Source organism: Solanum verrucosum, unplaced genomic scaffold (assembly GCF_900185275.1).
Source record: "Solanum verrucosum unplaced genomic scaffold, falcon-dt-bn FXZP01000268.1, whole genome shotgun sequence".
NCBI lineage: Eukaryota > Viridiplantae > Streptophyta > Magnoliopsida > Solanales > Solanaceae > Solanum > Solanum verrucosum.
Window position 1 is genome coordinate 3,607,370 of NW_026019957.1, and position 14,478 is coordinate 3,621,847.

At 30.0% G+C, this 14,478-nt stretch overlaps 2 protein-coding genes across 3 annotated transcripts in view; one reads left to right on the forward strand and one right to left on the reverse strand.

Annotated features, from left to right (window-relative positions):
- Positions 1-14,478, forward strand: part of LOC125814442 (anaphase-promoting complex subunit 13) — a 171,865-nt gene that overhangs the window by 104,860 nt on the left and 52,527 nt on the right. The window contains exon 1 of one of the 2 annotated variants that reach the window (XM_049493886.1): positions 10,406-10,409. The exons of the other annotated variant lie outside the window; for it this stretch is intronic. The gene's annotated coding sequence lies outside the window, so the exon portion shown is untranslated. Of the gene's footprint in view, positions 1-10,405; positions 10,410-14,478 lie in introns of those variants that run through there. 2 annotated transcript variants of the gene reach the window in all.
- LOC125814368 (protein GLUTAMINE DUMPER 1-like) lies at positions 3,403-3,993 on the reverse strand. The gene has a single exon (XM_049493825.1). The coding sequence runs from the start codon at positions 3,991-3,993 to the stop codon at positions 3,403-3,405; it is 591 nt and encodes a 196-aa protein (XP_049349782.1).

The following is a 14,478-nucleotide window of genomic DNA, read 5'->3' on the forward strand; positions in this document are numbered from 1 at the left end:
TGCATTAGTAGTAAAAAATAGCAGAGTGTAAAAGTAAGGAGATAACCGCTTGTAAATAGTTCTCTTTTTTGGAATATAAAAGTTTTTTCCTAATATTATTGGGCCCGTGCGTAGTTCGTACTATTTTTACGAGAGCAACTAGTATGGCTATAAGCCACGATATTGAGACTTTTAGGTATGAATGAATTTCAATTGTATTCAATATTTTTTTATTTTTTAAAATAAAATAATATTATTATTGATTATACTTTCAGATACTCCGTTTTACACAACGTATCAAATAACTTTATAAATTGATCTTCAATATTATTATAAAATGTACTTGTGTGATGTAGTTTGATAAGAAATTTTGTTTGCATTTTGTTATTTCAGAAACTGTTCAAGTTTAAAGAAGGGTAATATGAAGATTTTTGGAAGCTGATTTGTTCTCTTTCTTTGATAAGTTAGACAAAAAGGCTGATTTGTATTTGGCCAAAATTTACATAGATAATTTATTATATAATTTTATTAATGAATTATGGAATATATATATAATTTCTTTTACGTCTCTTTCTTGATGACGTAAGTGCTCACGTTTCTTGGTTGTCTATATCTTTGCTGCTTCTTTCTCAATAATATATCTGTTTCTAGTTTATCATAGGTAAATAATTGTATTCTTCAAGTGCTAGACAACCAAGAAAACTTTTTCTATTATGTTTGTAATCCTTCCTAGCATATACCAAATATATATAGGATTTTTAAAACAATTTTAATATAGTAACACAAAAACTAACTCGAATAATATTTGAATATTTAAGATTCATATATAATCCATTTTTAACGTTGTTAATTAGAGAAAAAAAATGTAATATATTTTGAATTCAATACATAATACATAATATAAGCATGTTTTAATGCACGTGGTGGATATATAACTAAGATATTTTTAATACAAACATATTATAAGTATTTTATGAGAATTTCAAACATTTCAGTATTACCTAAACTAGTTTTCATTGTCAAAAATGGATTATATTTGTCCTAGAATTACAACTATCGAATTCATTACCATGTATAATATTGAATTCAAATTGTATTACAACCATAATTTTTACTCCCTCCATTTCAAATTAATTGAATTGTTGAGACATTTTTTATTTTTCAAATTAACTTAATTGTTCAAGTTTCAAGATTATTTTTAGAATGTTCTTCCAATTTCACCCTTCATTAGTTAGTATTAGAATTAGTTATTAATTAATAAGGATAAAAATGAAAAGTCATGCCTAATTTATGTCTTGATCTTCTTTTCTTAAAATATGTAAAATACCTTAACAATTCAATTAATTTAAATGAAGAAAATATTTAATCCAGTTCTAATACAACTTTTCAAAACTTCACCTCTTCTCGAATCTCTAAAACAGTTGTCTCACATCTCACTAAAATAAATGAGTTAACAGTTTAGCAAAATTAAAAGGTTTCACAGGCGCATTTTTGCCGCGTCGCCCACTTTCACGGACAACCCACCAGCCTCACAGCGCCCAATTCAACATCAGCTTTGCGAAGAAAACAGTGCCACAATTATTTCACTTCACCTGTTTTTCAACTACCACCTCTATGAATAGAAACAAATTTGAAATAGTCGAATTTTGATGCAGATATCAAATATATAAAAAAAAAAAGTCACTACCGCCAAGAAAATTTAGACATTGCTACTCTCTTTTTTTTCTCAAGATATTGCGTAGTTTGAATTTTAAGAGTCAAATAATTTGATTTTAATTGTGAATTAGGGTATGGAATATTTTTTTTTTAAAAAGTTAAAATTTATATATTTGAAAATTATATTAAAAAAATATTATAAATCACAATAACTGACATATGAAAATATATATGAAAAAGTTACGATCAAAAATAAATTTATTTGAATTTCGAATTATAAAAGTGTCACAAAAATGGAAATAAAGGGATTTTTGTTATTTGATATTAATATTGAGTTTTGGTTAATTTAAAATTTGTGTGGGTTTTATATTAGTTGGAAAACATCTTCTAATAACATGATTTCTTTTATATACCATAACAATAAGAATAACATATTCAGTAATTTCTTTTATATTTAAGATTAGAATTCCAAAATTAATACTTAAAAATAAAGAAATTTCATTCATTTTAATGCCATCCTTATCAATAACTGAGACATTACTATTTGCTAACATCACTTCCCATACAACTGGAGAAACATTTAATTTACTCCACTTAATATATATATTTTAAAAAAACTTTTTTAATGCTGAACACACTTGAATCCAACAGATAGAATATATACTTTTATTGTTTCTTCTCCACTTTATTATTCCCCTCTTTAGTGGAGGATCAAAATGCAATAGTATTTTATTTATTAAATTATTATAATTACATAAACACTATGGATAACATCAAAACCAAGATCTGTCTTTTGATTTTCGAGTTTCATTTTAAGTAACTTTATAACAATGTTCATTTATTTTTAAAAAAAGGAAGAATTTAGCATTTTAAAAATATATTTCTATTTATTCTTGTTTTAGTTCACAGTAAATAATTTTTAGGTTTTAATATATCCATCAAATACATAAAGAGTGTTATTTAAATTAAAATCTTATTTGTTTGCATTTAATCTTAACGATATGTCTTCAACTCCATCCATTCGTCACCATCATCAACCACTATTACCTACTATCCCCGTTGTTACCTTTCATTATCAACTACACCATTAATCATAATCACCAATATAGTTAGCAATGTCTATCATTTGTCGTCACCATTATTAGCTACCATTTATAACCATTACCATAACCACGACATGATACATACAAGCTATTCTAATGCAAGAATTAGTGGTTGATTTCTCTGCTCAAACTCATGTAACACGGAGATAAATTATATACTTGACATGATACATATTTGGCAAAATACTTGATAGTGTATCTTAAATTTGTCAATAAATATTATTTTGATACTTGGACTATAATATGTTTCCAATTAAACACCTAAACGTATAATTAAATATTTCTATAGATACTTTTGAATTAAAAAAATGATTTTTTTTAATGTATGTCTCAAATATTCATTATGTACATAAGTAAATCACAACTCATCTCATCTCAACCAACAATTTACAATTCCCGTTAACTCAAAACTGGAAATCCCCCTTCCCCAGAAAAGCAGAAGAAGAAACAAAAAATGTCACATTGGTGATGATGATCGAGTTGATTGAGCAGAAGATTTTTCAAGTAGAAAATTTCGAGTTCAATATGATCTGCATGTGTTTCTCGATTGAGCTCGTCACACTCCAAGTAGTAGATTTTGAGTTCCATATTATATGCATGCATTTTCAATTGAGCTCGTCGCACGAAATTTGTTAAAAAAAAAAGAGTGATAGAAGAATTTCTTTTAGTGATTTTGTCCATGGCTGTTTTGAGATTCTCCATGGCTGTTTTGAGATTCTCCATGGCTGTTTTGAGATTCTCCATGGCTCATTTCTCTAACTTCAATCACTACTTCTTCTTTCTCCTTCTCATCACCTAATTCTTCGGTTTCCTTTTCCAATTTCTTCTCGAATTTATTCAAATCACTTCCGTCTCCCAAAACAGAGTTTTTACTTAACACAGGCGTTGCCAAAAAACTAGGCCTCAAATCTCCAGCCATTATCACAACAATCTTCTCTTCAAACACCGGCATCGCCTTCACAATTCCGATCGCCGGTTTTTCACCGTCGCCGGACTCAGGATCTACTTCCGAATCGTGATCAATTTCGCCGTTTTCTCTTAAATGACCGGAGAGTTTCCAGTAAGAACAAGCTAAAATTAGAAGAGCGAAAGCTATTAACCCTAACATAGCTGCTAGACCGCCGAAGAGATACGGTACCGGAGAATGCCATGGCGATCTCTGTACCATCGCCGGCGGTGAAAATGTAGCTTTTACGGTTGATTTGGATTGTTCGAACTTTGATGTGATTGTAGAGAAGCCAATTGCTGTTCTCATTTTTCTATTTTTGGTTGAAATTTTTGTTGTTTGGAAAGTTTAGTGGAAACTGAGAGGTGTTTTTTTTTTTCTCTTTGTTGTTTTCTGAGCTTGAGAAGTGCAGAGTGATGAATGTGTATTTATAAGAGGAAGAGCAAGTGGAAGGAAAAAAGTTGAAAATTCCTAAAAGGGAAATATTTTTTCGGGATCGATAAAGATTATGATAGAATGATAAGTATTTTTTCACTCGATTGTACATGTGTTGCCTTTTTTAGAAAATGTTTCATCTTTAAATATAGAATTTTCTTGTGCGAATTTAAATTTAGTCAAAATTTTAAGGGAGAAGGCATAAATGCCCTCTAGACTATGACCGAAAATCTAGAGACACATTTTAACTAAACTAAGGTCCTATTATCCCCTGAACTCATTTTGTATATAATATTGTACACCTTTTTACTTATGTGGCACACCCCGTGACTCCACGCAGTTGAGGTGCGTGGGAGATATTTGGATGCCACGTAAGTCAAAAGGGTGTACAAAATTACAAAAAAAATGAGTTTAGGGGTAATATAACTTTAGTTTAATTAATGTGTGTCTCTGAGATTTTGGTCATAGTCTAGGAAGCTACTACTACCTTTTCCCAAATTTTAATACGATATCGAATGAAAAAAGAATTTCTAATTTTTTAAAAATTGTATTTCTTTTTATTTATATTTTCAAGACAAACTTTTTATTTATTTGAGAAGAGGGTGGACCTTTGGGTAGGTAAATTTGAATACTGCATTTTAGTGGTACCAAAGTAAGTTGAAACAATTGAATTGTAACCTCGGCCCCTATTGATCATAGTGTTATTACTATTTTCTTAGCCGAACACAAAAAATAAAAGAAGTATGCAGGGTGAATACGAAGTAAATTCGCATAAATCCTCAAAGACTTTGTCCTTCCCCGCTTCTTATAAAAGCATTTTTTTTTTTGCCCCGCTTCGTATAACTTTAATTATTTTTTATTGTTTCTAACACTATATAGTGACAAAAACATTTATTCGTGCTAGAAGTGAATTGATTCCTAGTAATTGATTCACACCTTGCAAAGTATGCTTTCCATACATCAAACTTCACGTTTTGGATGCCTTCACCAATATGAAATTCTTCAATCCTCTAGTAGGATCTTTGACATCAATTATGCTAATCTCCTTCTTTATTAGGAATCTACTATACTTGATTGTAGCAACAACAATGAAGTTGTTGAATCACTATTGAATTTTTTTATTAAGGCACAAACTACATAACTTCATTAACTGTTATGTATTTTTCGGGATCATGGTGATGAGACATGTAAAACTTAGTTTGTGGAGGAGATCGTTGGGTGTGTGAACAAAGTCCCACATGTGTAGCGGAATTTGGTAAGCACATATAAGATATAGGATCTCTCCAGATGGTGTGAAGGTTTTTGTAAAAATCGTGCAATCTTGACCCAAAGCGAAGAATATCACACTATGTTAAAAGTATCTTTAGGTAGATTCAGCCCAACATGTCTTAACATGAATATACATAAAAGTTTTCACATATATAAATGAATTTCAAACATAAATATATCTAATTAATAACCACAATTTTCTTTTTTATCTTCCACATCATTTATGAACACTGTATTACTCTCTCTATTCTAATTTATGTGACATTTTTCGAATTTTGAGATTCAACCAACACTTTCATTGACCATAATTGATCAATTATTTTGACTTGTAGTATTTCTGTACAGTTTTAAAATATGTAATGTTTGACTTTTGAAATTAGAACTATGTCACATAAATTGGGACCGAGTAAAAGTCAGTGGTTAGAGCCATGCTAAAGGTGAGCAAGGCAAAGCAGGGAGGGAACTCTGATCCTTTCTTTGTTGCAACTTTTGTTGGGGTGCGATTTGTTAAATATTGAAGAATCATGATAACTAATAAACCTAAAAACATGAAGCATGCTTTGCGGATTCTATTTTCATGTGCAACACACAAATTCTTTTCATATTGACAACTTTTTTTTATATGTAAAAATAGTTTGGTTTATGTTATGGGACTTGTTGATAAGATTAGAGTTGAGACTCAAGGGCTTGAACACGTACGTTTTGGCACATGTTGATGAGACCTAATTTACACTAAATTGCACAAGAATATCACAATCTTCCATTTTGCATTTGAGTTTTTCTTTCATTATTTTAGCAAAATAGTTCAAGCATCTATCTGGATTGTGGTGAGATGGTCGGGGTTCCTCCACCCTTTATTAGAGGTTTTGAGTACTGATCATGGAGAAAATCATATTAAAACTGTTGTCCCTAATAGACCCTGCATTGTGCGATCTGAATTCGATTGAGTTCAGATAAGAAAAATTATTTGATATCTATACTGATGGGAGGTAACAGATTCACGATAAATAATGTAGATGCACGAAAACAAATCTCAAATTGTCTTTGAGTTCTAATATGGAACGACAAGAGGATGTTGTTATTGACATCATCCACCAAGTAATATTCCTACTAGTGAATGTGTCTATAATGATGATGAAATACAACATTATCTCATTGAAAATGAATACGGATCCTAGATTTGGGCCCACCTAGTGGGCCTTTATTGGGCCTAGTGGCAAATAGGGAAACCCCACTCAAGTTTTTCAGTGTGATTGGGCTATAAAAAAGAGTTTACAATCATTAATCAGTCCTAAAGAGGTGAATAAAAGAATATAATTTGTGGGGTAAAGTGAAACATTATAATCATCCATTAGATGCTATTATTATTTTGCTTTATAATTTGATGTTATTGCCTCATACATATCCACTAAACTAGTAGAACTTGAGATAAATTTCGCATTTATTATGTGAAAATTTCAATTCTTTTCGCGCTTTTAATCATTTTATGTGAAAATGTTTAATTAAAAATAAAAGAAATTTTTTTATATGTAAGTCAGACAATCATATACATGAAATTTATTATAAACATTAGAATTAGCTACAAAACTTCGTTGCTAATGATCTATTGCTAAATTGCTTGTAGCTAATAATATTTTTATAAGTTGTTGCAAATTTGTTGTTGACTAGAATTAACGATAGATTTTGCTGTTAGCTATAAAATTTATACCATGATTATATATTTTGTTAAAAGAAAATTGGAATAGATTTATGTTTTACTCGTTGAGAAGTTATAGTTTTGTGATGGGAGTAAAAAAAAAGGAGATGCCATAAATCCAAACAACTAATGACACTAAATAAAGGAGGACTAAAATGGCAAGGATTAAGTTCATTGTAAAAGAAAACAACTTGTGCTTCTCTTGGAAGAAGATGAATATTGATGAAGAAAGTGGTTTTTGTCTATTTAATTAAACAATAATTTCCTTAAGAAAATAACTTTTAATAGTTTAATAGATGAAACACCATCAAAAGACATTATCAATAAAAGCTTTTTAGAAGCTTCTATAGTTGAAATATTACTTATTAAGGTAAGTACCATGCTAAATTGTACTATGTGGCATTAGTTTAAATAATTTATTCAAAAAAAATTAACATAATTTTCAAAAATATTTTAAATTTTTTCATTTTATTGTTAGTGAAAATTTTGTATCGTCACACAAATATTATAACATATTTTTAAAATTATAAAATTTTAGATTTTGTAAAATCATATTTATATATTCATTATTCAACATAGTATGCTTTTTAAAAGTTCATTGATGTATGAATTGTGTCATAGGGTGTGTTTGGTATGAAGGAAAACATTTTCCGGAAAATGTTTTCCAATTTTCTCATGTTTGGTTGGGCTAAATGTTTTGGAAAATGTTTTCCAAATCAACTCATTTTCCTCGAATTTAAGGAAAATGACTTCCCTTCTAAACTTAAGGAAAACATTTTCCAAAACTCTCTTCCAACTTCAAATTACAATTATTTTTTTGTTGAAAAAATTAATTTATTTTGTCCCTACCCTCAAACCACCCCCAACCAACCCTCCCCCCCCAAAAAAAAAAAAAAAAAAAAAAAATTTTAAAGCTTGTTTTTAAATTCAATTTTTTTACCCCACCCTCACCCCTACCCCCACCCCCTCCCAAAAAAATATTAAAAATTGTTTTTAAAAGATATTTCTAATTTCAATTTTTTATTATTTTACCCCCTACCCACTACCCTCGCCCCCCCCCCCATCAACCCCCCTATCAGCCCCCAACCCCCTTCAAAAAGAAAAAAAATTAAGTTTGTTTTTGAAAAATATTTTCAACTTTCAATTTTTATTTTTTCATCCCGATCCTCGATCACCCACCCCTCTCTCCGGTCACCCCCCCCCCCCCCAAAAAAAAATTGAGTTTATTTTTAAAAAATATTTACAAATTCAAAATTTCATTTTTTCACCCTACCCTCGACCCCCACCCACCTCCTACCCAGCCCCCCACCCACCCACCCCTAACACCCCCCCTCCCCAAAAAAAAAAAAATTCAAGTTTGTTTTTAAAAAATATTTTCAATTTCAAAATTTCATTTTTTCATCCCTACCCTCGACCCCCACCCACCCACCCCCCTACCAGCCCCCCCCCCCAAAAAAAATAAAATTCAAGTTTGTTTTTAAAAAATATTTTCAATTTCAAAATTTCATTTTTTCATCCCTACCCTCGACCCCCACCCACCCCCCTACCAGCCCCCCCCCCCCAAAAAAAAATAAAAAATTTTAAGTTTGTTTTTCAAAAATATTTTCAACTTCAAAATTTCAAATTTTCACCCCTACCCTCGACCCCCTTCACCCACCCCCCACCCCCCAAAAAAATTTAAGTTTGTTTTTAAAAACTATTTTCAATTTCAAAAATTATTTTCTACTTTAGTAAAAATAAAAGATATTGCTCAAAAATATTTTTCATTCATAAATCAAACACTAAAATTTTTTTCCGGAAAATATTTTCTACTCACCAACCAAACATGAGAAAATAAGTCAAAAATCAACTTGTTTTCCAGGAAAACATTTTCCTTCATACCAAACACACCCATAATCTATCATATTATGATTATTATATAAAGTTAATCATAGTTGCCACATCTTAGTTGAATAGAATTCTCAAAAATAATAATGGCACTAATAATTTTTTTCTTAATATAGGGCATTTGCTTTTAGCTTGTCTGTTTAAATCAAATAATATGCTGGCCAACTAGCTTAAAATAGGATCACATAATTATTATTTTGGTGAGTGGATAGGGCACATTCACTTAAAAAATAATTTTTTTAAATATAAGATATTGTTATGTAGAATTGTACTCTATGTATGTTTGATCGTGCAAATCGTACTTCTACATTGTTCAGTGTGGATAAGATTTACATATCTTAATTTGAATACATGCATCTCGATATTAAGATAGTGTATTAAGATTTGAATATTAATAATTGAGACTATTTGTTCTTTCATCATCTGAATAAATATAACTAGTTTTTATTTAGAAATTATTAAATATGAAATTCAATAAAATACTAAATTTAATCTAACTATATCAATTAAGTTTTTTTAAAACTATATGATAGTTGGTGATGGTGATGACAAGCAAGCGGAATTTTAATTGATTGAGAATGATCTTGGCTAATGGTTATGTGGTGGTAATAGTTAGTGGCAATGGTGACTAACATAGTGGTTAATGGTTATATAGTTGGTTATGATGGTTAGTAAATAACTAATGATCATAATGATTGACGGTATATATTGGTGATTAATGATGGTGATTGTCAGTAATGTTTGATAATAATTGTGTAATAGTAATGGATAATAATAATTATAAATGATGAATATTAATATTGACGACTGATTATATGATTGACAGTAATGGTGGTTGTGATTATGTTGTTAATTGTGTGTTGTGGTTGGCTGAAGAACTAAAATCATAAAACAAAAACTCAATAAAATGTAATAGATTTTCAAAATCTAAGGGGTCCCTAGATCCATTTTTTTTAATATAAAGAATCTTTTTTGTTTTGTTTAAACATAATGGTAAAATATGGGGAGAGTGAAATGACACCCTTTGAAATTCCTCAAGAACAAAAGAATATAAGAGATCATATAAATGCATTTAGGAATTAGCATGGAATATGTAGCTAACCTCAATTTGCAAGTGCAATTTTGAGCTAAATTCTAAAATTATCTAAGATTATGATTTGATATTTTAGGTTATTCTCATCCATTTAAAAAGTGCCTTTTAAGTGGAATATATTATCATATCATATAGAAATTATAACAAACAAAAGTTATTCTCTGTAATTACCTAATAGTAGTTAAAACTCCAATGTCAACATTTTTTCCTTTTAAAAAAATTCTTATTAAGTTGGATCCAGGAATAATATTTTACTATATTAAATTTTATAAAGATGATATACTCTATTGACTATTTAAATTTTATTGTAAAAAAAAACAACTTGCCTTGATTCTTAAGAATTAAGATCATTACTTTGGGATATTGTCTGGCATAAATTTGCATAAAATGAAACGAATAAATTAGTATAAATAACTTAATTCTGTCCAAACTTAAATATTTTTGCCAGAGAAAACTAGTATATGTAACCAACCAATTTTTAATATTCCTGTTTATCTATTTCTATAAAAAAAAAGTTATATATATATATATATATATATATCAGGTACAATATTACTGGAAATAAAGGTTTTCTCCATTGTTGTCGATTAGTGGGAAATTTTAGTTATAAAACATAATTTTTTCACTCATTTCCCATCAAACCAGCTCAGTCAGGCATGGACCCACCCTTAGCTAAGGGGTGTAAAGCAACACCCCTTCGTTGAAAAATTACATTATATATAAAAGTCAATTTTGATTTAATAAATATATATATAAATATTGACACCTCTTGACATAAGTTAAAAGGTTTAGTGTAGTGATTAAGGCATTGTGAAAATTTCTTGAGGTCGTGTGTTCTAATCCTTCTAGCTCCATAATTTTATTTTTTACTACACGTCTACAACCATTGACACCCCTTATAATAACAATCTTGGATTCACTACTGAGCTAATGTAAAACTTCCTAAGTTTTTCGTAATAAAACATTATTATATATACTGAACATTTTTCGATGAAAATTTTTAATGAGAAAATAATTATTTTTTAGCAGTGGTAAAACTCTTCTTTTTTCTTGTTATTTTTTTGTGCAATTAAAAAATATAAAACTATAAAAGTTGTTAAAAGATTGTATAGATTGGTATTTTTTTTATTTTTCTTGATAAACTTATGCAAAATAAGTGAATCTTTTTTACATGGTTCTAATTGATACAACAATACTAAGGGTGTGTTTGGTATGAAAGAAAATGTTTTCCTAGAAAACAAGTTGATTTTTGACTTATTTTCTCATGTTTGGTTGGTGAGTAGAAAATATTTTCCAGAAAAGATTTTTAGTGTTTGATTTATGAATGATTTTTTTTTTTTGAGAAATATCTTTTATTTTTACTAGGATAGAAAATAATTTTTGAAATTGAAAATATTTTTTAAAAACAAACTTAAATTTTTTTGGGGATGGGGTGGGGGGGTGGTAGGGGGTGGGTTGAGGGTAGGGGTGAAAAATTAAATTTTTGAAGTTGAAAATATTTTTTAAAAACAAACTTAAAATTTTTTTTGGGGATGGGGGATGGTAGGGGTTGGGTGGGGGGGGGGGTCGAGGATTGGGGTGAAAAAATAAAATTTTGAAATTGAAAATATTTTTTAAAAACAAACTTAATTTTTTTTTTGGGGGTGGTGGGGGGGGAGGGTGCTGGTAGGGGGTGGGTGGAGTGGGGTGAAATTTTGAAATTGAAAATATTTTTGAAAAACAAACTTAAAATTATTTTTGGGGTGGTGGTGGTGGGGGGGCTGGAGGGGGGTCGAGGGTAGGGGTGAAAAAATGAAATTTTGAAATTGAAAATATTTTTTAAAAACAAACTTAAATTTTTTATTTTTTTGGGGGGGGGGGTAGGGCCTGGGTGGGTGGGGGATCGAGGGTAGAGATGAAAAAATGAAATTTTGAAATTGAAAATATTTTTAAAAACAAACTTTAATTTTTTTTTTTTGGGGGTGGGGGTCAAGGATAGCGTGAAAAAATGAAATTTTGAAGTTGAAAATATTTTTTAAAAACAAACTTGAATTTTTTTTTTGGGGGGTGGGTGGTAGGGGTAGGGTGAGTGGGGGGCTGGGTAGGAGGAGCATGGGGGGGGGTCAAGGTAGGGTGAAAAAATGAAATTTTGAAATTGAAAATATTTTTTAAAAACAAACTTAAATTATTTTTTTTGGGATAGGGGTGGCGAGTAGGGGGTGGGTGAGTTGGGGGGGGGGGAGGGGGGGATCGAGTGTAGGGGATAAAAAAAATAAAATTTTGAAGTAGAAAATATTTTTTTTAAAATAAACTCAATTTTTTTTGGGGGGGGGGGGGGATAGGCCGGGGAGGGGGCGTGGGTGATCGAGGATCGGAATGAAAAAATAAAAAATTGAAGTTGAAAATAATTTTTTAAAAACAGTAAAAAAAATTGATAGAGGGGGGGGGGGGCGAAGGTAGTGGGTGGGGGTAAAAAATAAAAAAATGAAATTAGAAATATCTTTTAAAATTTATTTTTAATATTTTTTGGGAGGGGGTGGGGGTAGGAGTAGGAGTGAGGGTGGGTAAAAAAATTGAATTTAAAAACAAGCTTTAAATTATTTTATTTTTTTTTGGGAGGGGGGGGGGGGGGTTGGTTGGGGGGCTGGTTTGAGGGTAGGGACAAAATAAATTGATTTTTTCAACAATTTTTTTTAAATTGGAAGTTGGAAGAGAGTTTTGGAAAATATTTTCCTTAAGTTTTGAAGGGAAGTCATTTTCCTTAAATTTGAGGAAAATGAGTTGATTTGAAAAACATTTTCCAAAACATTTAACCCAACCAAACATGAGAAAATTGAAAAACATTTTCCGAAAAATGTTTTCCTTCGTACCAAACACACCCTAAAAGAAAAAATCCAAATTCATATGTATAACCCAATAAAATTGGAACATGCAAAGTTGCTGTCATATCTGAAAAATTCTTCACTTGTTTTTTCTTTATATATCCAAAGCAAAAGCATATAGAATAAACACAAAAATATGCATGGTTGACACTATCAGTACGTAGTGCAGAATTAAATAATGAATATGTTCTTGAACAGAATCCCAAGATGTCAACCTTTTCTTTATTCCATATTGACACATGCATCTTTAACATCTTATTTACTTACTAAGAGTAGTGCACTAAATCAGAGTTCTCAGATTCGATCCCTATATATAAAAAAATTCTTGATAGAGAAATTTTTTCTCCGAATGGGACTTTACGTAGTGCAACTCTGAATTAACTATATTCCAATGTAGGTGAAGGAATATTAATAGCAAAGCAACAACAAGATGTGTACCTTATAACTTGCAGCGAAAATATTTGTTGTTGATTTTGCTGTCAAAACTAATTGCTTCTGATCTCTCTTTTAATCACAAGGAAACAAAGATCGTTCTCGTTCACAAACTAAGTATCTAAGATTGTGTCGATTCAATATTTTTGGCAAAAAAGATGACTTTTAGTTTTCTCTGTTTTCCTTTTCACTGATTTTCAACGTTCTCACGTTTCTATCTATTTTTCCACGTTCTCCAAAACACTCTCATTAGGAGTCTTTCAAGGGGAGGTTACCTTATAACGGTTCCCTCTTATCCTTTTAAAAAAGAATTATTCATTTAATTAATTAATTAGTTAAATTGGATCGGATCGGGCAGAACTTGATCAAGTCGGGTCGATCCACATGGGCGACCCACGAAACTTACCGTAGATACAAGACACTGAACACCAAATGAGAAATAAAAGAAAGTATCTTATTTGTTCAATATATCCTAGTAAATTTTTACCGTAAGATGTTTGATATTTCTATAGAATGTTCTTTGCACATTGGAATAAGTTTTTATTCCATTCTACGTTAAACACAACTATCTTCCTCCAAATACTTGGTCCCTGGAGAATAATTTTAAAGAGGTTGTTTAGTTTGAACACAAGTTATAATCGAATTAATTATATGCATTGGGATTAGTTATTAAGTTATTTAAAAATAACATGTATTGCATATTTTTTAAGAAGTTGTTTGTTTACACAAATTTTCTCCACCTCATTTAGTAAAAAGAGAGTTTTACTGACATTAAGGGTTTTTTTTTTTTTTTCATTTTCATTGCTTTATCTCGGAATAGCTAATTACAATACTATTATTCCATCTTCTAATAAGGATTATTTATCCTGATTACTAATATGCGTACAGCTTACCTCAAAATTAGTATCTAAACAATAAATAAAGCAATTCTATATTTTTATCCCAAAATTATCTATATTTGTCCAGCATACCGTACGAGTCCTTCTGGACTCTAATATAACTTAGATTATTTTCTTAGTATAGGAGAAGTGTTTGGAAATCATTATGGTAAATTGAGTTGTGGGCTACAACAAATGTATAGGCTATACCAGACACAATATAAAATATTGTGAAATTGACAA

Bases quoted from the DNA above. Each gene is read 5' to 3' on its own strand.
- LOC125814368 (XM_049493825.1), bottom strand. From the start codon at position 3,993: ATGAGAACAGCAATTGGCTTCTCTACAATCACATCAAAGTTCGAACAA.